This window comes from Physeter macrocephalus, chromosome 6 (assembly GCF_002837175.3).
Source record: "Physeter macrocephalus isolate SW-GA chromosome 6, ASM283717v5, whole genome shotgun sequence".
NCBI lineage: Eukaryota > Metazoa > Chordata > Mammalia > Artiodactyla > Physeteridae > Physeter > Physeter macrocephalus.
In genome coordinates, this window is record NC_041219.1 from 26,746,199 (window position 1) to 26,772,805 (window position 26,607).

The 26,607-nt window shown below is 42.5% G+C and overlaps 1 protein-coding gene and 1 non-coding gene across 2 annotated transcripts in view; both read left to right on the top strand.

Annotated features, from left to right (window-relative positions):
• PLEKHG7 (pleckstrin homology and RhoGEF domain containing G7) overlaps window positions 1–26,607 on the top strand; it is a 90,285-nt gene that overhangs the window by 16,622 nt on the left and 47,056 nt on the right. The window contains 6 exon segments of the mRNA XM_024127164.3: window positions 10,523–10,650; window positions 13,529–13,569; window positions 19,110–19,205; window positions 20,173–20,316; window positions 23,401–23,496; window positions 24,353–24,454. Coding sequence (XP_023982932.2) covers window positions 10,523–10,650; window positions 13,529–13,569; window positions 19,110–19,205; window positions 20,173–20,316; window positions 23,401–23,496; window positions 24,353–24,454 — 607 coding nt within the window.
• On the top strand, window positions 23,776–23,879 carry LOC112065929 (U6 spliceosomal RNA). Its single transcript, XR_002892323.1, has one exon. It is a non-coding gene; the product is annotated as a U6 spliceosomal RNA (small nuclear RNA).

Genomic DNA, 26,607 nt, shown 5'->3' on the forward strand with positions numbered 1-26,607 from the left:
GACCCCTATAATTCGAATGTTGGTGCATTTAATGTTGTCCCAGAGGTCTCTGAGACTGTCCTCAGTTCTTTTCATTCTTTTTTCTTTGTTCTGCTCTGCTGTAGTTATTTCCACTATTTTATGTTCCAGGTCACTTATCCATTCTTCTGCCTCAGTTATTCTGCTATTGACCCCATCTAGAGTATTTTTAATTTCATTTATTGTGTTGCTCATCGTTGCTTGCTTCCTATTTATTTCTTCTAGGTCCTTGTTAAATGTTTCTTGCATTTTGTCTATTCTATTTCCAAGATTTTGGATCATCTTTACTGTCATTATTCTGAATTCTTTTCCAGGTAGACTGCCTATTTCCTCTTCATTTGCTACGTCTGGTGCGTTTTTACCTTGCTCCTTCATCTGTTGTTTGTTTTTTGTCTTTTCATTTTGCTTTGGGGTCTCCTTTTTGCAGGCTGCAGGTTCGTAGTTCCCGTTGTTTTTGGTGTCTGTCCCCAGTGGCTAAGGTTGGTTCAGTGGGTTGAGTAGGTTTCCTGGTGGTGGGGACTGGTCCCTGTTAGTTCCCGTTGTTTTTGGTGTCTGTCCCCAGTGGCTAAGGTTGGTTCAGTGGGTTGAGTAGGTTTCCTGGTTGGGAGGGCTAGTGCCTGTGTTCTGGTGGATGAGGCTGGATCTTGTCTTCCTGGTGGGCAGATCCATGTCTGGTGGTGTGTTTTGGGATGTTGGTAGCCTTATTATGATTTTAGGCAGCCTCTCTGCTAATGGGTGGGGCTGTAGTCCTGTCTTGCTCTTTGTTGGGCATAGGGTGTCCAGCACTTTAGGTTGCTGGTCGTTATGTGAAGCTGGGTCTTGGTGTTGAGATGGAGATCTTTGGGAGATTTTTGCCGTTTGATATTATGTGGAGCTGGGAGGTCTCTTGTGGACCAGTGTCCTGAAGTTGGTTCTTAAAAGGGAGAAAAAATAGAAAGGAGAGAAAGAAAGGAAGGAAGGAAGGAAGAGATGAAGAAAGGGAGGAAGGAAGGGAGGAAGAAATGAAGGAAGGAAGCAAGCAAGAAAGGAAGGAAGGGAGGAAGGACGAAAGGAGGGAAGAAATGAAGGAAGGCAGGAAGAAAGCAAGGAAGGAAGGAAGAAATGAAGGAAGGTAGAAAGGAAGGGAGGGAGGAAGGGAGGAAGGAAGGAAGACAGGAAGAAAGGAAGGGAGGAAGAAAGGAAGGAAGGAAGACAGGAAGAAAGAAAGGAAGAAAAAGAAAAAAAAAACAAAATAAAGTAGGATAAAATAAAGTTATTAAAATAAAAAATAATTATTAAGAATAAAAATTTTTTATTAAAAAAAAAAAAACGGGACAGTCAGAACCCTAGGAATAAAGTTATTAAAATAAAAAATAATTATTAAGAATAAAAATTTTATTAAAAAAAAAACGGTTCGGTCAGAACCCTAGGACAAATGGTGAAAGCAAAGCTATACAGCCAAAATCTCACACAGCAGCACACACATACACACTCACAAAAAGAGAAAAAGGGGAAAATAATGTATCTTGCTCCCAAAGTCCACCTCCTCAACTTGAGATGATTCGCTGTCTATTCAGGTTTTCCACAGATGCAGGGCACTTCAAGCTGATTGTGGAGCTTTAATCCACTGCTTCTGAGGCTGCTGGGAGAGACCTCCCCCTCTCCTCTTTGTTCGCACAGCTCCTGGGGTTCAGCTTTGGACTTGGCCCCGCCTCTGTGCGTAGGTCGTCCGAGGGCGTCTGCTCTTCGCTCCGACAGGACAGGGTTAAAGGAGCAGCTGATTCGGGGGCTCTGGCTCACTCAGGCCGGGGGGAGGGAGGGGCAAGGATGCGGGGCGATCCCGCGGCGGCAGAGGCCGGCATGACGTTGCACTAGCCCGAGGCGCGCCACGCGCTCTCCCAGGGAAGCTGTCCCTGGATCCCGGGACCCTGGCAGTGGCTCACAGGCTGCACAGGCTCCCGGGAGGGAGGTGTGGAGAGTGACCTGTGCTCCCACACAGGCTTCTTGGAGGCGGCAGCAGCAGCCCTAGCGTCCCACGGCCGTCTCTGGTGTCCGCGCCGACAGCCGTGGCTCGCGCTGCTTTCTGGAGCTCCTTTACACGGCCCGCTTAATCCCCTCTCCTCGCACCCCAGGAAGCAAAGAGGGAAGAAAAAGTCTCTTGCCTCTTCGGCAGCTCCAGACTTTTCCCGGACTCCCTCCCGGCTAGCCATGGTGCACTAACCTCTTCAGGCTGTGTTCACGCCACCAACCCCAGTCCTCTCCCAGCTTCCGACCGAAGCCCGAGCCTCAGCTCCCAACCACCGCTCTTCCCGGCGGGTGAGCAGACAAGCCTCTCGGGCTGGTGAGTGTTGGTCAGCACCGATCCTCTGTGCGGGAATCTCTCCGCTTTGCCCTCCGCACCCCTGTGGTTGTCCTTTCCTCTGCGGCACCGAAGCTCCCCCCGTCCACCACCTACAGTCTGCGCCAGGGAGGGGGCTTTTAGTATGTGGAAACCTTTCCTCCTTCACCGCTCCCTCCCACTGGTGCAGGTTCCGTCCCTATTCTTTCGTCTCTGTTTTTTCTTTTTTCTTTTGCCCTAACCAGGTACGTGGGGAGTTTCTTGCCTTTTGGGAGGTCTGAGGTCTTCTGCCAGCGTTCAGTGGGTGTTCTATAGGAGCAGTTCCACGTGTAGATGTATTTCTGATGTATTTGTGGGGAGGAAGGTGATCTCCGCGTCTTACTCTTCCACCATCTTTTCTCCGCCACTACTGATTATTTCTTAAAAGGGATTTTTTTTAAAGATTGTTACTGATTCTTAATTGGCTCTTCCTGTATAATTAACTCAGTTATAAGCAAGCATTCCCATTTGCACTATATCTCTACCATAGGGTAGAATACTATGATTCCTAAAATAGAACACATACTTTTTCTAGTCACACAGTTACTGGAAAACCGCCTGCTGGGAAAGGTACATTTACCATGAATTTCACTATCAGACAAGGAATGAGGCCTGATAAGCTTGCCTGATAAAAAAAACCTTTGGGTTATCTTACTATTGTCAGTCTACAACAGTGAAATTGAAAAAATATTAGAGTAAAAAACTCAATTGTACTTTTTATTAAGGTAAAAAAAAAACCATTGGGCAACATTCACAGCAGAGGGGAAGGATTAGGCTGTGCCTTATCCAAACACTAGCACCTTCAATAAAATTTTTACTCCATTAAGACACACATATCACTATAGGGCAGTTGCAAACCTCCCTCCCCATATTCTCTAGTATCTTTGTTATTTTCCTTTAAAATTTGCACCTGGGAATTAGAGCCCAGTAGTCCTTGGCTTAAGCCCCCTGTACAGAAGGAATCTTTTTTTTATTTCTTGCATTTTTTTTATTTTTTAATTTTATTGGAGTATAGTTGATTTACAATATTTTGTTAGTTTCAGGTGTACAGCAAAGTGATTCAGTTATACATAAACATATATTCATCCTTTTTCAGATTATCTTCTCATATAGGTTATCACAGAATATAGAGTAGAGTTCCCTGTGCTATACAATAGGTCCTTGCTCGTTATTTATCTTATACATAGTGTGGTGTGTGTATGTTAAACCCAAGGAATCTGTTTTTTAAAAAATGCAAATGATATATTTGTCATATTTCTGAAGGAGGAGCTTTAATTATTCATCTTCAAACATTTCTGCCAAGATAAAGGTCATCACATAATTACTGCCCCACCCACTGGCGAGGAAGATAAGAGCAAACCTAAACCCTCGATTCATAGATCATGAGGGATGGAAAGGGTCTCACTCAAAGTTGTTTTCCACATAAGGAAACTGAGGCCCTGGGAAGCAACGTGCCAAGGTCACACGTAATGAAGGTCAGAGTTGGGAATCACAGTCCTAAGTCAGGTGCCCTTGCCATTCAGTTGCATTGCCCACTTCACTTGTCTCCTGTGGCTGTCGTAATAAATTACCACTAACTGGTGGCTTAAAAACAACAGAAATTTATGCTCTGAGAATTCTGGGAGCCACAAGTCCAAAATCAAGGTGTCAGCAGAGCCACCCTCCCTCTCAAAGCTGTAGGGGAGGACCTTTCCTTCCTTCTTCATGCAGGCGTTCCTGGGCTATGGCTGCATTACTTTAATCTCTGCCTCTGTCTTCACGTGGCCTTCTCTCCTATTTGTGTCTCTTCTCTAAGTATCTCTTATAAGTACGCAGGTCATGGGATTTAGAGCCCACTCAGATAATCCAAAATAACCATCTCGAGATCTTTTATTTAAATACATCTGCAAAGACTCCTTTTACAAATAAGATCACATTCACAGGCTCCAGGAGTGAAGAGATGAACATATATTGGGGCGGGGGTGGGGGGGCAGGGGTTTCCATTCAACCCACTCCACACCCTCTTTTATCTAAAGTAATAACCACCATTATATCAATTTTAAAAAACGCTTAGTGCTTTGAAATGGTTTGTAGTATCCTTTTCTCTCCTTCCATTTACAAGTCTTTTTGGAGTCAGACTTGGGTATTTGAATTGAATTCTTGCTCTGTTGTTCACTAACAATGAGACCTTAAGTGAGTTCCTGTCCTCTAAGCTTCAGTTTCCTCAGCTCTATAATGAGAACAGAAATTTCCACTTCATGAGTACTTGTGAAAATCAATATGATAATGCATGTAAAGCTCTTAACAGAATGTCTAGTGAGAGCCCATGCTCAGGAAGTGCCGGCTGATTTTAAGTTAGAATAATATTCACCGTGACCAATCTGTTCTTTACAAAGTGTATGTATTTGAGATCTACTGGGAGACACATTTCCCCCGCCAGAAACTTTTCTGGCACCAACACGTGAGCACAAGCTCATTCCTGAGTGTGACGCATGAGTGTGTGGCCTCCTCCACTGAGGGGGGGAGCATTCTCTGGATTCTCTAAATTGTCGCCGTCCCAGCCCACACCGTGGACCTTCGGATCTTCAGCAGAAGACAGAAAAAGGAGAAATTCTGGTACCAGAAAGGAGACAAGATTATTCCAGAAACCATGGGACTAGTCCCTTCAGATCTGACTGGCCTGGGGCAGCACAGCTCAGGGTTAGTGAAAGTGTGGTTGTGTTTGGGTTTGTGGGGAGTGGGGTGGCTGGCAAGCCCGAGAGGGCTGCGAAGTCTGGGTCAGGCACCCAGTTAGTCATACAACCTCCTGGGTCCAGAATTTTGTCCTGAAACAAAGAACCAGAACAGCCAAGCCTTGAACCAAAAACAAAGAAACAAAAAAAGTGTTTCCCATGGATGTTTGTTTAGTGTACTTTTTCAAACAAATAAAGGGTGGCAAGAAGCTATACTGTAGTTACATAGTGACAGTGGCCTGCCGGCCGCACCCCAAACATTTTGCAGTTATTATCAGCTCATTCCTTAGTGTAATCTCCCTCTGAAGAAATTAGGTACCACAAAATTCTCTTCCCCACCCTCTTCACACAGGATGCCATGACCCCATGCACATACCATTTTGTTTGGAAGAGGGCGATAAAAAGTCTGAATTTATTACAGTGATTGCTTCCAGTGGATAATCAATCCAGAACTGGATACAGTGACCCTGTGTGCATGCCATGTCTTATGAGAAGCAGTCCTTTTATTTTTTTATTTTATTTTTTTAATTTTTTTAATTTTTTTTATTTTTTTTTTTGCGGTACGTGGGCCTCTCACTGTTGTGGCCTCTCCCGTTGCAGAGCACAGGCTCCGGACGCGCAGGCTCAGCGGCCATGGCTCACGGGCCCAGCCGCTCCGCGGCATGGTAATCTCCCTCTGAAGAAATTAGGTACCACAAAATTCTCTTCCCCACCCTCTTCACACAGGATGCCATGACCCCATGCACATACCATTTTGTTTGGAAGAGGGCGATAAAAAGTCTGAATTTATTACAGTGATTGCTTCCAGTGGATAATCAATCCAGAACTGGATACAGTGACCCTGTGTGCATGCCATGTCTTATGAGAAGCAGTCCTTTTATTTTTTTATTTTATTTTTTTAATTTTTTTAATTTTTTTTATTTTTTTTTTTGCGGTACGTGGGCCTCTCACTGTTGTGGCCTCTCCCGTTGCAGAGCACAGGCTCCGGACGCGCAGGCTCAGCGGCCATGGCTCACGGGCCCAGCCGCTCCGCTGCACGTGGGATCTTCCCGGACCGGGGCACGAAACCATGTCCCCTGCATCGGCAGGCGGACTCTCAAACACTGCGCCACCAGGGAAGCCCAGAAGCAGTCCTTTTAGAATAGCAAAAATAAAATACCAATTTGGAACCACCAACACCCCTCCCCCCAAGAGACCTAAATGCAAAGTCATTCTGAATTCATTGCAACTATTTGCATTAATATCACTAATCCAATGATGAGCAACCCTGGCTGACACAGGCATGGGATCCTGTGCAGAGTGCCCAGAAATCTAGTTGGCTGCCAGGCATGGGTGATGCAAGGGCAGGTTTTCTGTACCAGTTCATGTCTTTTCATGTTAGTATGTGCAGATGTTTTCCTGTTGTTTTCCTAAGTCTCTGGTTATAACTGTAATTCTTGATATTTTTATTAACCAGTACCCTCTTCTGATGAACATAAGAAAGTCATCAGAGCTTCTGTTACGCCCTTCCACGGGCAAGCCCCCCTTTCCAGAATGAGCATCACTGGGTTTTGCACACCAAGGCAACAAAGCCAAGGTCATGGCTCAAGCACTATGCAAGCTAGTTGTCTTCCCCGTGCTCCATATGTGCACATTGAACTCCAAAACCTGCCCTGTGTGCTCCCAAATGGATGCCTTATGTCACAAGGTAGCCCAGACAAGGAAGAAATGGATAGGGGTAACTTAATCACCTTTAAAAGCTGTGGGGGGGACTCAAATTGCACTTTGTGTATTGTATATGCATATAATTATACAATTATGACCCAGAATGGAAAAGCAAATTCATTTGAGGACTATCTGGATATCATTCTATAGGTCAACATAGTTATTCATTCAACAAGCTTATTCGATTACCTATTCTATGTCAGGTTCTATACTTGGTGCTTAGACTCTATGATATATAAGACACAGCATGAGCCTTCAATGAAATCATTATGAAGAGGCAAGGCGGGAGTAGGGAGGGAGAGAATTGGCGCTCTCTGAGCAGATCGGAAAAGACTTCTGGAGGGAGAGCATCTAAGTGGGAATTTAGAGATGAATATGAGTGTGTCAGGCTCAGTGGAGATAGGCAGGCAGATGGAAACTACCTGAGCCAAGGCATGGAGGCATGAAGTGCAGGGTGAGTTTAAAGAACATTGAGTAGCTAGCTATTAGTGGAGTACACATTCTGCAGGAGATCACATCAGGAAAGTAGAGCAATGGATGACTCAGTGTGTACAGGTTTGGTTATTATTCATTTACTGAGCAAATATTTATTGAGCCCTTACTAAACACAGGGATTTAGACCAGGAGGTAGGAACTTAGGATACAAGGAGAGGAGATAAGACATGAATCTGCAAAACTACCTTATAAAGTAAGATACTTTCCTTGAGGGAGGACAACATCAGAAGAGTCTTTTATTCATTCGTGTTCATCAGTAACAATGGATTGAGTACTAAATGGGCACCCACCAACGCAAATTATAAGACATGCTTCTTGCAAGGAAGGAGGTAGCAGTCTAGTGGAATAAACAGACACATAAATAGAACATGATATTATAATATATTCAACAACCGACATAATCACATTTATTGACAGCTTACTAAATTCCAGATATGGATCTAAGCACTTTATGTTGATTAGTTGATCCTCACACAAGAAGTAGGTATGATTATTGTCTACATTTCACAGATGGCAGTCAGGGCCAGAGAGGTTACTTGCTCAATCAAGGTCACACAGCAAAGATTAAAATCCAGGCAATTTGACTCCACATTCTTAACCACTGCTCCAGAGAACTGTAGAAGCATGGAAGAGAAACATATAAACCAGCCTAGAGGAGGCTGGGGAAGACTAATTCTTCTACTCCACCATTAGTTATGGCCTCTCTGAGGTCCCCAGGGAATATAAAGATAGCTTATAGACTCATGCCAAATTCATAATAGTTATCAGATTGTGTACCATCTAGAGTTGAAGCTCCAAAGAGTAAACTTTTTTCCCAAAGTTTTCCTAGCTTACATTTCTCATTCAAATTACTGTACTTTTCCCAATCCCCTCTATCCCCATAAACACCAAATCTCATTGTATGTTTCCAGGGTCTTTATCAAGAGAAGTATAAAGTTTACAGGGAAGCTTCTAATATTTCTTTCTTTCTTTTTTTTTTTTTTTTTTTTTTTTTTGTGGTACGCGGGCCTCTCACTGTTGTGGCCTCTCCCGTTGTGGAGCACAGGCTCCGGACGCACAGGCTCAGCGGCCATGGCTCACGGGCCCAGCCGCTGCACGGCACGTGGGATCCTCCCGGACTGGGGCACAAACCTGTGTCCCCTGCATCGGCAGGCAGACTCTCAACCACTGCGCCACCAGGGAAGCCCTAATATTTCTTTTCAGGGGACTTCTTGGGGCTCCCAAGAAGAAGTTTATGTTATCTAATACCTTTTGCATAGCACTGTGAAAATTCCTGGCTGGATTTGTATACTGTTAATTCATTATGTATCAGTTCCAATGTCCTGTTTGCAAAATGAAGAAACTAGAATTGTATTTCTCATTCAAATTACTGTAACTTTTCCAACTCCCACCTAATTCAGTCCCCTCTATCCTCATAACCACCATGGACATCGGGTTGGCAAATAACAAGAAAGGGAGAGTTGTGAGAAGTTGTAACTCTGATGATTTTGTTACAAACCTCATCATAAATAGATGGTGAAAAAGTCAAATAAGAGTGCAGAATGCTGAAAGATGACATTCTTGGAGAAGGAAGTCCAGGATAAGGAGATCTGTGTCAGTTAAGACAGCATTTGTCTGCATGTAACAACCAAACTAGAACAACCTAAGCAAATAAAGAATGTTTCTCTTATAACCAGAGCCCAGGCCAGGACAGATGTCGGCATCCTGCCAGGCTCCTTCTGTTTTCCTGTTCTGCTGTTATCTTTGCAAGATCACAGGTATACTTTTCAGTTGTCAAGCCGTATTCATGACAACAAGAAGGGCAAAGGGCAAAAGGTAAAAGGAAGAAGCTAGCCACCTCTGTCCCCTTTGAAAATTTTTTCCCAGAAGCCACACCCTGCAACTTCCATTTAAATATTGTTGGCCAGATTTGTGTCACAAGTCCTCTGCTAGCTGCAGGGGAGTCAGGGCTTGTCAGTGCATTAACTCGGTACATGCCATCCCCAACAAAGCAGGGTTTTGATAATAATAAAAGTGGATAGCATGCATACTGGCTGGGCAGCTAGCAGTGCCTGCAACATTACTCTAAAATTCTCCAATAAAGAAAAGGAGAGAAAGGCAAGTCAAAACAGATTTTAAAATGCTAGGAAATGCAGCTAATTGAATAAATCTGAGCTTGATTTTATCTAAGTAATTCCTGTAAAGTTACTTAGATAATCCATGGCCCTAAATCTCATGGGATGAATAGGAGTTAGGTTCAGAGAGGGCAGAGCATTCCCAGCTAAGTCACTGACATGTGAAACATTTTGTGTGGGAAATTACAATCCATTCCCTGTTTCCCGAGGATAAATTGCCAAGTAAAGAATATTAGGAAGGTAACTGGGCCAGATTATGGAAGGCTTCTGTGGATGCTTTAAAAATGTGTTTATCTGAAGCCAGGAGGGACTAAGTCAGACTTACAAAATTCCTTTGTATGTAAAGTAACCTATATGCTAAACTATTTGTTGATGAAAAGAGAATTTAGAGGTTACATTGGTCAGTAAATAGAAGGAATTGCATCTCTCATTCTCAGAATAGACTAAAGGAATATCTGAACAGCTATTATGGGGAAGCTCTCAAAATCCTTACAATTCGATGCAATCTTTCCTTACCCATTTTGTTCCTTAGTGATCACAGGGCAAATGTCCGGTGGCTTTGGAGCTACTCCCCACTGTGTCTGATGTCAAGCATTTATTTTCTGAACATCCAACAGACAGGAAGTTTCATGAAATAGGGTAGAAGAAAGGAGAAGGTAGATAAGCCTGTTTGCTAAGCTTTTCCAACAACAGTCCTCATTTTTCTCTAGGAAAAACAAAAGAGCTGTCTTTAAACAACCGGCCTCCAATATCTAGGGGTGTCGTGGCCATGGCCATGCCCATGCATCCTGTTCCCTCTGAGGCCATGTTCCTAATTTGCAAAGACTCTTGTGTTTAAGGGCTTTCTCCTAGTGTCCTCCTGAGTCAGAACATATCCAGTATGTTTATGTTGACTTCCAGGCGAGCTATTCTGCTTTGGATTAGTCAAAATCATAAACAGTCAATAAGGCTCAAAAAGGTGTCAAGCATGGGGCGGTGTGTGGGTCATCACAGACCTCCACGCCTGGAGCCTGGAGTGGCCTCCTGAAAAAGCAGGCGTTAATCGGGCTGCCAGCAGTCACTTCCGAGTGCCCATGCATGGGCATGTAAGCTGTAAGCTCTCTCCTTCCATCTCTTAAACACAGATTCTACGAGCACAGGAGGAGTTCTGTGGTGCTCAACTTACCTGGACTTGAGGTGTTCCCCGGGGACCTTCTGGTGTCAGATGGAGCTGCCGATTACCTGTGCCACCCGCTTCTGCTGCTGAATTCAGGTCCTGTCCATTCAGCATACTTATATTACATACCTGCTGTAGGATGGGTGTTACAATAAGCAAGGGGTATTTTCAGAATATTTAATGACTAGTAGAACATGGGCACTGACACGTTAGAACAGATGTCTCACCTGCATCACAAGCATCAGCCATGAGTTACTGGAACCAGCTGAATACCGCTCTTGGTATTGGGCATTCCACTTACAGGGATGGATAAGGGATGGATAAGGTATAGACCTTTCCTCAAAAGGTCCTCTTGTCAAATAATATACCCCACATCTAGGACCTGGAACAGGTACACCAGTGACGGTCACCATCCTGGAGCAGAATACCCTCTCTGGGCTGGAGGGCAGCGTCGCTGTCATTGCTGTAGTGCCACCCCCCCGCCCTGTTCTGGCCTTCAACCTCACACTGGTATCTTCTAACCACGGTGGTACCGTGTGGAGGCAGCGGGCCCAGTGTCAGCAGGTGACTGTTAGAGCAGATTAGAGAGAGGCGGCCTTAGGGATAAGTCTGCATTTTGAACTCAGTTGTGAAAGACAAGAACAACTGTGGTGTTCAGGACACATTCCCATGATTCTGATGGTAGCCTTTGAGAGCCAAAAGGAGACTTCAAGATCATCATCCATCCTGGTAGTTTTTAAACTGGTTTTGTTCTTAGCAGAGCTCTTTTTACAAAAGAATCCTTACTTGGAAATCCAGTCTATAAAACAGATCCAGGTGGAGTTGTAGTGCTTGAAAATGGGGCAGGTCCCAAAGACTCACCTCCAAGGCATCCCTAGAAGCCCAGGATAGCCCATCACAACACACATGGAAAACCACCAGGCTCTTTCCTCCTTCACATATGTGCCAAGTGAGACCCAGAAAGGAGAAGTGGCCTAGCCATGGTGCCAGCTGGTTTGTGTCAGAGGAATGGGATCGAGACTCCTGACTCCTAACCCTGTATACACTCCACCAGCCTGCATCAACCACCCATTACACAGGCAGCTGTAGTCTTCCGTGTGTGGAAGTCAGAAGCTACCAGTGAATAAAGCATAACTAATGTTTGGATAGCTCTTCACTCTTTATAGAGCCCTTTGACATCTACTGTCCTATGTGACACAACAATCCAAATGCCCAAATGAACGAACCAAGAGGGAATTAAGTGATCTACTCAAGGACAGGCCCCTAGAAATTAGAGCTAGTTCTAAACACAGCATAACCTTAAGAGGTTAGTACATGTTCTGTGATGCTTTGCAAATGCTCTAAACTGATTAAAAACTAAAGCAGTACTTCTCAAATACTGGCCCAGACTAACAGCTTCAGCATTGCCTGGGAAATTCTGGGGTCCCATGCCACACCTTCTGAATTAGAAACTCTGGGGGTGGGGCCCAGCAATATGTTTTTTAATAAGCTTCCCCAGGTGATTCTGATACCAGCTAAAGTTTGAGAAACAGCATGCTAAGGAACAAGGTCATAATTGCTGCATGGTGTTCTTTGTTAAGTTCTCTGCTAGGTATGTGTGCCTGGCATCACAGTAGATACCACGCAATAAAAGATATGCAACATTCTTCACCATATCCCTCCATGCCCTCTTCTCTAGGAGGTTAGAATAGAGTTCTCATGTCCCCATCATGGTCTAAGGCAGTGCTTCTCAAGCTCTGATGTGCATATGAGTCACCTAGAGATATTGTTGAAATATAGATTCTGATTCAGCAAAACTTAATAAAGATAATAAAAGATTAGGGATTCAATAGAGACACATTTAAATTTTCTTCTGAATACTTGTGAAGATTTCCCAAGGCCCTAAAATTACCCCTAAAGTTAGAAAAGCAGAGGAGAGAAATTTGCTAAGACAAGAGACCCCAATGATTGCAGTTCAAATTGTACATAATAATTTACCTCCAGGCATTTGAAGCCTAAGAGAGGTGAAGCAGATTTTGTCTCTGAGGGAGGTTCCACCTAATCTCCCCTTTAGAAAGGTCAAAAAGGTGGTCAGAATGAGCAGGATAATCGGTTGGATTCCAGGGTTCCAATGGGAAAAGTCCCTCAAGCACACTAATTTTTTAGTAAATGTTGCTCAGGTAATTGCTTTCATCTGATGGAAGTATTATGCAGTCTCCTGATAAACTAGTAGAAACAGAGATGAACCTTTAAAACATCCATTTTGTGTACTGAGTTATCAGAACATCTCACCAAAACCTAAGAGATGATTCCGACGTTTTTCTGGGTAGCATTAGAGATTGATGCAAATGACATAAAAATCAGGAATCCACAATCTAATCTCTTTACTTCCTGATCGTCAAAAGAATGTGTTACTGAAAAATGACTTCCTTTTCCATTTAAAGCAACTCCTAAGGAGTATGTGGATGGTGGCCAATAGAGATAATAAGCCCCCAACCTAAAGATTGGTGACATGGGTTGATGTGCCCCTATTTCAGGAATCTACACTCAACCACACCTGGGGATTATCAGGCCGATGCAGTCTCTGAGTCTCAAGTTTGGTCAGGCTATTGAAGTTGCATATGCTGGGGTGGTTTCCAGTATAAAAATAAAGTCCTTTCAGCCCTAAAGTCCTGTGACTCTGTCTTAAAAGAATACTCAACATTTTATTGCATTTTATAGATTTCTTCTTGAATGATGGGGGGAAAAGGAGGCTGAAACAGGACAATATCACCGTAAGGTAGCAGTAGTACACCAGCCTTTCAGTTGGAACATCGCTATGTTTACTCATCTGCATAAATATAAATATTCATCCTGTGCATTCTCAAGAGAAGGAGAATTAAAGCAGGGCAAATTCTGTTTGGCTCATTTGAAAAGCAGGTTTTGTAAAGCACTCCATTGATCTGTCAGTAGTTACTCAAAGTACTAATATATCTTCTTTAATTTCACCCACCAGAATCCAAAAAGCCAAGATGGCCTTTCCCCAAGAGAGGAGTGGTGAGTGTTGTGCATTGTCATTTTTGTTTTAATTAAGCCTCCAGTAGCTAGGAAAGTAAGAAATGGCTAAAGAGCCTCTTCATCCTACTTTATCTTTTCATGACAGCAGATGGCACGTGAAGTTTAAATTGTAGCATCACATTCATAGTAGTGGATACAGAACTTGCCAAATGATGCCACTTTGTGCAGTGATACAGTGCTAATTGCCAGTGGTTAATGAGCTCTGCAAGAAAACAAAGCAATCCTAATATTGCAGTGCCTTACAGCTCCAAATTTATAACTTGACACAGTGTAGGAAACAGCTCACTCGATGAAGAAAACTTGCACAGGCGTATGCCCCAGTTTGCAGTCTGTGCCCGGTATACTGGGAACATTGAAAAATCAATGAGGTAATACAGAAACAGATTCCACAGATACACGTCTATTTCTGGGAAAGCCAGTTGGATTAGACCTAGCGGGTTTTCTTTGAATTCATTCTTGCACCCTCAATTATCGAAGAGTTATAAATTGAAATCCGTAGTGCCTGATTCTTTCCTGCCTAGGTCAGGAGTTAGCCGCAGTGAAGGCTTTCTCGCAGGCATGCTGGGGTCAGAAGGAAGGAGTGCTCCTCGCTTCTGGAGTGAGAGGAGGAAGGAGAAGGACTGACTGTGTTCTCCCCACAGCACCTTCACACCACAGCCAGCAGCACCAGGAGGGCCTTATGAGTAGTCACTGCACTTCTTTCTGTTAAAAATCTGCCCACGTGGCCTCTGCAGTTGGCCATCAGTTATCGACACCTACCTTGGAGGTTCTGTGGAGGCACACACATTGATGCTTAACTACTGTAGCTAAATTAAAAGTCCTCTGAGGTTTCAATCCCAGCTGTTCCATGTACTGCCCTGTGACCTTGGCCAAATGAATCCATGTCTCTCTCAGCTTCAAGTCCTTCCCTGTACAAAGTAGGTGGCAATAGTGGCAGCCTCTTAGGATGGTTGTGGCAAGCGAGTCAAATAATGTGTGTGAAGCTCACCCCAGAGCTGGGCGCCTGAGACAGTCATTACTGGCCATATTATTGTTAGTGTTGTTCATAACCAGGGCTTGGAAAACTGTGTGTTCCCATAATCAAGTATAGGAGTGACTTTCACATTATTTTTTCAAGGGCAAAAAAATTGTGTGTCTTACTCCCCTTGGGCTGCTGTAAAATACCACAGACTGGGTGGCTGAAACAACCAGTATTTATTTCTCACATATCTGGAGGCTGGGAAGTCCAGGATTGGGGTGCCAGCATGGTCGGGTTTTGGTGAGAGTTCTTTTCCTGGCTTATCAACGGCCATCTTCTCGCTGTGTCCTCACGTGGTGTAAAGAGAGCTCTGGTGTCTCTTCCTCTTCTTATAAGGGTACTAATCTCATTGTGAGGGCCCCACCCTCATGACATCATCTACATGTAATTACTTTCCAGTGGTTTCACCTGCAAATACCATTGTGGGGTTAGGGCTTTAACATTTGGATTTCTGGGGGGACAGAAACATTCAGTCCATAGGGACACAGTCTAAACATTACAAGTTTCAAGTCATAAACTGTTAGTAAAACTATGATACCATTGTCACCAGGGCTGTTGCCCACCAGTCTTTCTCATTTTGCCCCTCTTTAGGGATATGATTTGTCTGTTTTCCTGGCAGGTCTGAGACAGGGCCTGTGGTGCAGCCCCTCCGGGGATCCTTCCTTCCTTCCTCCCTCCCTCCCTTCCTTCCTTCCTTCCTTATTTAATATCTTTACTGGAGTATAATTGCTTTACAATGTTGTGTTACTTTCTGCTGCACAACAAAGTGAATCAGCTATACATATACATATATCCCCATATCTCCTCCCTCTTGTGTCTCCCCTTCCACCCTCCCTATCCCACCCCTTTAGGTGGTCACAAAGCACTGAGCTGATCTCCCTATACTATGCGGCTGCTTCCCACTAGCCATCTGTTTTACATGTGGTAGTGTATATATGTCAGTGCTACTCTCTCACTTCATCCCAGCTTCCCCGTCCCTGCTGCGTCCTCAAGTCTTTTCTCCATGTCTGCGTCTTTATTCCTGCCCTGCCACTAGGTTCATCATTACCATTTTTTTAGATTCCATATACGTGCGTTATTTGTTTTTCTCTTTCTGACTTACTTCACTCCGTATGACAGACTCTGGGTCCATCCACCTCATTACTTTGATTTGCATTTCTCTAATGATTAATGTTGTTGAGCATTCTTTCATGTGTTTCTTGGTAATCTGTATATCTTCTTTGGAGAAATGTCTGTTTAGGTCTTCCGCCCATTTTTGGATTGGGTTGTTTATTTTTTTGATATTGAGCTGCATGATCTGCTTGTATATTTTTCCTTCCTCATTTAAATGAAAGCAGGGTCAGTTGTCAGTTGGGTCTAGGGTCTCAGGAGAAGGGGCATCTCCCACCAGCTCTCCTGAGGGCTCCTCCAGAGCAGGAAGCTAGAAGGTGCTTGCAGAAGGGAAGACTTACCTAAGGAAGGGTAAGGGTAAAAACCTACAAGTTTTTGTGATGCATCTGTTTTTTTCCCCATAAAGAAGTAATTTGTTCCACATGTATCGGGTGACTATATGCCAAACACTGGACAAGATATCTAAGATTCCAAGATGCTCATTTTCAGCTCACAATTGAGAAGGTCAGACTGACATGTAAATTGGAAAAAAATGTGATAAATGGCTTGCACAGTGTTGGAGGTGGGTAGGCAGTGGTGGAGATACACAAAGAGAGAACAATCAGTGAAATGACAAAATGTTTCAGCAAATGTTCTCAGTAATGAAAGGAGACTCATTTCTTGAAGGCTCACTTTTACAAGGACACAATGTCTGGTCCCCTTAAAAATCAGTGTCTACTCACTCCTTCATCTTTTTAGCCTTATTTATCAAGCAGTTCATATCTATTGATATATAAATGATAATCCACATCAATATCAAATACTACCATATTGTAATATATTTCACCAATCTATCTTTACCTTTCTTTGCCTTTACCTTTCCTTACCTTTCTTTCTTCTCTCCTTCCTTTCTTCTCAACCATTAATAACAATATTTGTAATAAAAGCAAACGTATATAATTTTTACCACGTTATCAGGCACTGTTTCTGTTTATGTGTTTCTGTTTATGTATGTCACAGTTTACATATGTTAACTCATTAATTCTCAAAACAACCCACCAAGGTAGGTAACATTGTTATCCCCATTTTGCAAATGGGGAAACTGAGGTTCAGAGAGGTTGAATAGCTTGCCTGAGGTCACACAGCTCTTAAGCAGCAGAGTGGGCATTTGTCCCAGCAGTTCCAGGCAGTCTGGCTCTGAGTCTGTTTTAGCCCTAATATTGAATTGCTTCTCCAGCTGAGGAGCTCCATAACCAGACCTGGACACTCCTCCCTCCTTTATCTCATCAGAGCTCTCAAAGATCTTGTCTCTTCTCACCAATTCAAAGCCAATTCAAGGTCAACCACTACAGAATCCATATAGTCTCATACAGTCAGCTCTCTGTATCTGTACATTCTGCATCCTTGAATTCAACCAACTACAAATGAAAAATATTTGAAAAAAAATTCCAGAAATTTCCAAAAAGCAAAACTTGAATTTGCCATCCACCAGCAACAATTTACACAGAATTTGCATTGCATTATGTATTACGAGTAATCTAGGGATGATTTAAACTATATGGGAGGATGTGTGTGGATTATATGCAAATCCATTTTATAAATGGGACTTTAGCATCTGTGGATTTTGGTATCCGAAGAGGTCCTGGAACCAGTCCCGCTAGGATACTGAGGGACAACTGTATATCCATTTTACTCCAGTTCCATGTCACCAGTGCCTACTACAAATTTCCATTCCACATGCCTCTTAGTTATTAAATTTGAGGCCCCAGAGTTAACCTTGGCTTCTTTTCTTTATCCTCCACATCCTCTCACATACCCTTCACATCTTCTCATTGCGTCTCCTAGCCAATGCCACCATAGTGGAAGCAGCACAGGTTCCAACAAAGGGTCTGTAACTCTAATGAGTTAATGTTTCCTCCAAGAGGACTGTTCCCTCCCTTCTCACTAGCATATCCACCAAGCACTTTGGCCAGGAGGTCGTTCAGACCCTTGGAAAGCCACAGTGAGTGTCCTTCAAGACAGAAGGCTGGCGCCCCCTTTCCCACAGCTCCAGTGCCTCTTCCATTGCCTCAGCTTCTTTATTTTCCAACTGGCTGTTGATTTTTAATTTCCACACCATGCAGTCACTGTGGTTTCAGACACCAACAAAAGGCATACATCCCAGCTGCTGTAGGAGGTCCCCAACCAGCTCCAGGATTCCTTTGCTACTGTGAAGCCTATAAGTCTCTAGTAAGTTTCTTCTTTCAGTGCCGTAACCCTAGCAGAGAAGTCAGCCACAGCCCTTTAGCACTTTCTGAACCGATTGCGGGGTCTCCTTTCAGACACACAGGGAGCTGCCTTCCCACAACAGATAAGCTGTGCCTTCTCTGGCTCCTTAACCTAAAGTCGGAAAATGCCCACCAAACTGCTTAGACCCATGCCAGCGTCATGTGCCCTGAGGCAGTAGAACAAGTTGAAAAATGATTTGTGCTAAATATTCTTTTGAAATGCAGCCAAGTTGACTTTAGAAAGCCTCACACTTCATTATTTGGTAGCTTCTTCCTGATTTAGTTGGTAAAATGAGCTCTTTAAGCAGGTAATTCATGATGTTGCACCAGGATATTGAATGAGTCAGAAAAAATTGAAAGGTCACGATAGAGTTTAGAAGCAAGTTACAAAAGGATGTATAAATATGACACCATTAAAAATTAATTATAAATACAGTCAGAAAAAGGTTTTCAGTAGTTACCCCAGGGGAAAGAAGGGGCGGTGGAGATTACAGGTAACTTTGTGTAACTTTTTTTCTTTGTGGTTTTGTTTCTCAAATTTTCTATGATAACCATATGTTACCTTTGTAATCCAATTTTTTAACTAATATTATTTAAAATAAAAATTATAACAAAAATGAGTCAGTGGTTCCATCCTAAGGAAACTAGAGTTTCTAGCATATCCTGGTATCCTCCAGCTGTGAATTATCATGCTAAGAAGTTGCTTTAACACTCTGGGCTTTATTTAGTCATCTACTAAGTGAGCGGTTGAACTAAGACATCCAAGCCCCCTGCTGATGGTAAACTTCTATGATCCAACATTTGGAAAAGTTAGAATATGAAGGACTCTAGGACCGCGAGGTATGTGCTAGACTGAAATCCATCTATTTGCTATAGGAGTGTTCTGAGCTCTGTCCTTTTTCTCTGTTAGTAAAATGAGAGGTTTGCATCAGACATCCTCACCAGCCTCTCTCCTCCATGTCTGACACTCTGAGGTCCTGTGGGTCAGACTATGGCTCAGAAATGGTGTTTCACCTGTTAGTGACTCATAGACAAAATGTGCAGTCTGTTCTCATGCATGTTGGACAATGAACCAAAGATGCCGAGGCTACCAAAGGTGTGTTGTTAAAAGATTGCAAGTCCTGTTTCTAACAATCTTTAAGCAGCGCAAAGACAAACACAAGCACACATCTGATCTGAAAGACTGCCTCTCCTCTTGGAAGATTACAGACTTCAGGGGCTATGAGTTCCACAGACTGAAGGTATCTCATGCATTGTTTTCTGTGTGGCATAGCTTTTTTTTTTCGTTTTAGCCATTATTTTAAGTTGTCAGATTATTGGCTTGTTCATAATAACAGCAAAGTGCAGGAGAGAAGCCCAGACCTGGGCAGACCGAGGTCTGCTCTCTCTAAAGTAGGGGTCACCAACCCTACCAGTCCGAGGCCCGTTAGGAACGGGGCCACACAGCAGGTGGTGAGCAGTGGGCGAGCGAGAGCAGCTTCCTCTGCTGCGCCCCATGGCTCGCATTCCTCCCCCCCTGCCCTGTCCGTGGAAAAATTGTCTACCGCGAAATCGGTCCCTGGTGCCAGAAAGGTTGGGGACCGCTGCTCTAAAGCACACTGAAACCTCGGGAAAGTCATTGTACCTTAAGTAAGGTAATGGATGTGAGACCACTTTGTAGGCCATGAAGCCCTGTACAAATGTTAATAGTTGTTACAACCATTCCCCTCTCTGGGCCTTTGTTTCCTCATTTACAGAACAAGTTGGTTTTGATAAGACAATTTCTGAAGGTCTCTTAAAAACTTCAAGTCTCTTATTTCATGATTCTTCAGTAATAAATTTCAACAAGTTTTACCAGTGGAACCTGGATCAGACTTCCCAGTTCCGGGTTTGGGGTTCTTTTGGTGGGTTGTTTTTGGGGTTGTTTTGCAAAAAACTGAAGAAGACTTATGAAATTCTCAAGCATAGTTCAAAACAACATCAATTTGAATTCGTTTTCATTTTAAACTAAAAATAGCATGTCCATCCCATGCGTGGGAGGAATTGATATCCCAAAGCCATGCAGAGAGAACTGTGGTTTGGATAACTCTACCCAGAGGGATGCTGGGGGCTTGCAGTGAGAAATCGTGATTTGGGGGATTGCTTGTTCCTGCTGTACGGCAAGTCAAAGGAGGGGTGAACAGGTCAACCCATCGAAATGTTTTGTTCTCTCTTTTCTCCCACGTACAGGATAAGACCTGGAATGAAGTCATGGAAACACATCAAAAACTTCCTACTAATCAATTAGACTTGAGAAAGCAGCAAGAGGCTGTGTGGGAACTCTTCACGAGTGAATGCACTTATTTCTTGGACCACTTATTAGTTCTTAAGATGGTAATGCTGGCTTTAATTTTTGTAGTAGATGGAAAACACTGGTTCTTTAGGGACTTGTTTCTTTCTTCCATGCTGAAGGAAGGAAGGAAGTATCGGGGGGGGGTCCTCTCTTTCAGAGGATCTTAAGGAAATTTTGTTTATTTTTGGTTATCTGCAACTTGGTTTCTCTTCATTCTTTTCTTAAACATAGCCTCTTAGGATTGGGTGAGACCTTCCAGCTCCCCATGTGATGTCTGAATCTCTTCTGCCTGATTCTCACCCTGTGCTTACATACTCAAGTCAGGGAGCTCACGGCCACCCTCAAGGCAGCCATCCCACCTTTGTTCAGCTTCCTCTTTTGGCTATTATACTCCCTTATGAACAGTGCCAGGCAAGTGCTTTTTATCAGCTACGGAGCCACAGATTTCCAGGGCAACCATCCACGTGTAACGCGGGGGAGGGTGGGGAAGGGTGGATTATACAGTGTGTTCACAATGTCTGTCGTATAAATGGTGCACCTGAGGTTGTGCAGTGCAGTAGCCCTGATCTGGGGAGGCTCTGAGCAGAGAATTCCTTATAGGAGAACCACGGGGCAAAGGATGGGAAGGGAGCAAATGCCCTCTAAGACCACAGGGGAGGATGGGCCACATTGCTCCCAACGTTGCCTCTGCCCATAAGCATGTTTGAATCCTGGCTGCTCCCTTACACAGGAAAAGGCACTGTGTTGGGAGACAGGAGTTCAAGTCCTGGATCTGCCTCTGACTTGCCGTGTGAACTTAGGAAAGTCTAGTCCTCCATTCCATAAAACAGAAGTTGGTGCGTGCTTTCTGTAAATGTCCAGATAGTAAATATTTCAGGCTTTGCCAGCCATGTGGTCTTTATTGCAACTACTCAACTCCTCCATTGCAGTGCAAAAGAAGCCATAGATAATTTGTAAAGAAATGTGTGTGGCTGTGTTACAGTTACACTTTATTCACAAAAATGGGTAGCAGACCTGATTTATCCCACAGGCTGTCATTTGACGATTCCTGTTCTAAGCTGTAAAAGAGGGATGACAGTACCATCTCTGACTGTCTCATAACATCTGATCATTGAGATGATCAGATTAGTTTCCTTTGAAATCTATCAAGTGCTATACAGATGTTCTTTTCTGTAAGTAATATTTATTGTGACAGTCATACTGCTAAGTACTTTAGCAAAATTTAAACCACAAAGACACTCAGAAAGTTAAAACTTAGAGACTGTATCAGGATATAGAAAACTAGCTTAAGTAAGGATCTTATTGACCCATGTGACTGTAAAGTCCAGAGTTGAGACAGAATTCAAGCTTGGTTTGATCAAGGGGCTCAAAAGTATGGACAGAATTTCTTTTCATGCCTCATCCCTGCCTTCCACAATATCAGTGTCATCCTGTGGCTGGCTTCTGTTGTAGTCACAGAGTGGCTGCTGTCCTTGAGGCCATGGAAAGAAAGAGAAATAGAAGGGAGAGAGAGAGAGAATCTCTTCTTAGCACTCATAGCCAAAGTCTTGATTGTCATTCTGATTGGACTGGCTTAAGTCACATGCCCACTTCTGAACCAACTACCTGGATAAGGAAGGAAAGTGCTCATTGGCTTAAGATGATCACATTCAAGATATGAGGAAGAGTAGATGCTGAGGTGAAAACTGGGATGATATTAGGGAAGGGGGGCCACTGAAGCTGAGTGGTACCCAATAGATGTTCACTGCAAAGCACTCACCCTGTGAACTCTGCTACCTCCCTTGCCCTAATAGACAGCACAGAACTTTCCATCCCACTATAAGCTACATAAGCTTTTTAAACTAGCATTTTTCTGCTTAAAAGCCAATTTGAGTTTATTTTCAAATGCCCCAGTGTATTTAAAGTATATAAGTACCTCTCTTTACACAATCAATATGAATTTCCCAAAGTTGCTTGTAAATTGGAATTTTGTAACTCAAATAATAAATTCAGTGAAAGACTCAATGTTTTTTTAAATGGCAAAAATTTCTATAAAGAAAATAATCTTATAGCACAAAGATGATTTTTTCTAAATTTTCCCAATTTTTCTGAACTAATGATTTCTGTTTCTTACAATTACATGTTTAAAATGCTTGGATATTGACAGATTTCCAGACAACTGATGCTTCCTGGACTGGGGGAAACTCTTAAGTCAGTGGTTCTCAAAATGTGGTCCTTGGACCAGTAGCATCAGAATCACTTGGGAACTTGTTAGAAACCCATATTCTCAACCCCATCAGAGACCTACTGAATCAGAAAGACTTGGGGTAGGTCCCGCTAATCTCCAGTTTAACAAGGCCTCTAGATGATTCTGATGCAAGTTCAAGAACCATTTACTGTGTTAATTAAGAAATATGGAAATGGGAATTGGAGAACGCTGGTGTGTCTAAAGTCCATTCTTTTCACACCTACAGTTCTTGAAATATTCGGTCCCTTTGAATGCTTCATCATACTTATACAGAGTATTCCTATTTCAATAAATTGATCTCTCTTTAATTTATAGAATGAGAGGCAGGTATTCTGCGAGGATCGACTTGCTGTAGTTTTTCTCTTGTAGGAAAGCATCAAATCAAGTAATGACATAAAGATTCTCTCAATGTTTTCATTAATATTTAATGGCTTTATCCAAATCTAAACATCTTACCAGTTATCAGGTATTAACTCATGAGTTCTCTATTTAATTTCCTGAAAGTAAAGGACATTTGGGTCTTTCACAGAGAAAGGAATAAATAAGAACTCAGTATGAATGTTGTTTTGGTCTCAAGTAAGTGCTGTTGGCAAGAAGAGAACCTTGGTGATTTCTTTGGCACTGGGAACAGAGAAAGCCCATCTGAACAGATTATGTTCAACAGGAGTGTTGTTAGGGCTCACAAAGCAGCAGCAGCTTCATACAGAAGAGCACATCTCCCGTATGTTCTGTGGGGGCTTAAATGCCATCATTCGTGTTTAGCACACCTCTTAATGATTGAAAATACTGATCTCCAAGTTGTTTTGTAAAATTATACTCAGGAGGTTTATGTTTAATGTTCTTGCAAAGGGCAAATATCAAAATTGAAAAACAAAGTAATGTGCTTTTTTTTTTTAAGATCTTCATGAATACATTAAAATACCGACAGACTCATGAATATCTCCTGGATGTGGATTTATGGGGACTTTTTGCAAACCTGGAGGAGTTAAGTCAGGTGAGCCAAAGTAGGAAGATTCCAGTAGCCATGTGTTAAAATTCACCAGTGGACGATGAAAATTCATGCTTAGTCTATTCCTCTGGCTTGTATTCCATATTGGAACATGGAATATGGTTTCTTCCATATTTCATCCCCATTTATTCTTATGGTCGGGAGTTCAGGTTAATAAGGAAACCTACACATCCATTGATACCTTTCCAATAGATGGCAGTTATTAGTTAGCCTTCAGTAACATTTTTTAAAATTCTTCTGTGGCTATTTAAGAAAGTAAACATAGTGCTCCCTTCAGCAGGACATGTACTAAAATTGGAGCAATACAAGGATTAGCATGGTTCCTATGCAAGGATGACACAAAAATTTGGGAAATGTTCCATATTTTCTCTAGAATACAAGCTCTGGAACACCTTCTAGAATATGCTCAGGAACCCATCTTGTTCACTGCTGTATCCTGAAGACCTTGAACAGTGCCAGGTACATGGGAGGACTCAATAAGTAATGTTGAATACATGAATTTCCTCAAAAAATGATGTTAAATACAAAAAAAAAAATTCCTAAGATCTCCGTCATCACCATAAATGTCTATTCTCAAATGAATGTTCTTTCTCACATATATTATAAATAATTAATATCTTTCCTCTAAAAAAGGAAGTGAGGTACCAACAAGAATTCATTTATAAGAAAAACTTATAAGAAAATATATATTGGAAAGTAGAGGAAAATAAATCTTTGAATTTTGCCAGGAGATAAATTTGAAATGGAAAACATCTGTGAGAATGACATTTGAAGTTCATCAGATTTTTATTTCTTACCCCGGAAGTATACCTACTCTTGTTTTCTTTCTCTCTGGCCCTAGACAAGCTTTGGTTTTGTGAACAGTCTTTTCCACATCTTCAAGGACTATGTCGACACTTCTGAGACTTTACCATCGTTGGATTTCATTTCCGTGCTCACAAAGGTAAAATCCTTCTGGGAGATCTCAGCTTCTATGTGATAAATTCACCTACCTCTCAGGATAGTTGTTTATATCTCCTTAATCGTTGTTATTGTTGTTCCTGGGAAGGTTCCACCTGTACCCTCCCACAAGGGAACTATCCCTTTCCCCACCAATCAACATTTTCAGAAATAACTTGCAGAATCTGTTTCTCCATTGTCATCTCTCCTGTGTGGGTTTTATTAAGACAGAAATCTGCATGCATGGAAAAGCCATTTCCAAGTCTGGTTTTCAAATGACTTCAATTTAAAGCTGTATTCATGGCAGTAGTTTGTGTAGGCTAATTACATGGTTCAGTTGTTCTTCTAACAAAGTGCCAGGCTCTCTGAAAGGAACAAAATAAACCTTCAAATCCATTAACACCCTTAATAAGACTTCTGTGTGTGAAAGGAGGAGAAAAGAGGAAAACTTGTACCCGTGGTCTGATAAATGCTATTTTTTTTTCTTAAGTAGGTATTTGAACCTCTTCCCCTACTTTGAGCTTTTTAATTCAGTCCCTATCTATCCTCATTTAGCAAGATTTAAATTGTTACAATGTACTTAAAAAAACATAGATTGAGGTTTATTGAGCACTTACTAAGTACTTACGTGTGGGACTGATACCCTGTGCACAGTAATGTGCAGAATTAGACACGCCCCCTGCTTTGGGGGAGTTTTCAGTCTAGTGGGGAAGCAATCCAATGATGACACTAATGATTATATAATCAAATTGAGATCAATGCTGGGGAAAAAAGGAACATAGCTATTATGAAGGAAAACTTCTAGGTTGGTGCAGATGGTGAAGTAGTTACAGACAGGAAATTCTTCCTGGGGCGATGATGCTTGAGGTGAGATATGAAAAAGAAGGACAGTTTAACAAGGCAAAACAAGCAAAAATTAGGTATAAAGTGGGGAGATCTTTCAGTGACCTTCAAAAGCAGATTAGAATAAGAAAAGCTTTGAAAAACAAGAGAAAGAATGTAAAGTGTTGGGAATTACCTAAAATCTCAGACTCTCAATTCCTTTAGAGTCAGAAATTATCTTTTTTTAGGACCATCACATGCTACACATTTTTTGTTTCTGTTAGACAAAGGGGCAGAGCCCTTAGTAAGTTACATAATGGACATGAATATTTGGATGTGTATTGGTTCAAGGTCTGAAGTCCCCTTGGTATTCTTGATAATTTCTTTACTCCATCAGAGGCTAGGACAACTGACGGGCTTTGCTGCACTTGGCTCTATCCATCTCCTTGGATCAGTGGACTAGCCTGGTCATCCTCTTCTCATGGTGATGGGTGGAAGCACAAAAGAGCATGAACACCCATTATATTGGGTGTTTCATTTTGTGGCTCTTGCTTGGGACACAGAAGCTGGTGGCAAACATATCCGGGAATACTCATCTAAAGGCTGACATGTTGCTTAGGACATTAGCACCAAGACCTGGTGTCCTAGAATTTATTTTTAATGTAGTTTTTAGTAAATAGTCTGGAGAAATATCAGCTTCTCATCAAAACACGTAAGTTGTCTTAGTCTGCTCAGGCTGCTATAATGAAGTGCCACAGACTGGGTAGCTTATAAGCAACAGAAATCAATTTCTCACAGTTCTGGAGGGTCAAAGTCTGAGATCAGGGTGGTGCCCAGGTCATGTGAGGGCCCTCTTCCAGTCAAAGACCTCTTACTGTATCCTTTGCATAGCAGAAGGGGCTAGACAGCTGTCTGGAGCCTATTTTATAAGGGCATTAATCTCATTTATGGGGGCTCCACCTTTATGACCTAATCATCTCCTAAAGGGCCCACCTCCTAATACTGTCCTATTGGGGGTTAGGATTCAACATGTGAATTTGAGGGGAACACACATATTCAGACTATAGCATAAGTGTCCTTACAGCCTATTAAAGCATAGACTCTTTGCTGAAAGTCAATAATAATACCCACATATGAATGCTTCCTGTTACGTTACAGATGTGTAAAGATGGGCTATACAAGTTTTTCCTAAATTTATAAAGGCCTACATGATTCAGGTTAATTTCAGTTATACCACAGGAACAAACTCCAAATCTCAGAGGCTTGGTGTCATATCTCACTTATGCTCTGCTCCTACTTTGTCCTCGCTCTGGGACCCCTGCTGAGGGAGCACCC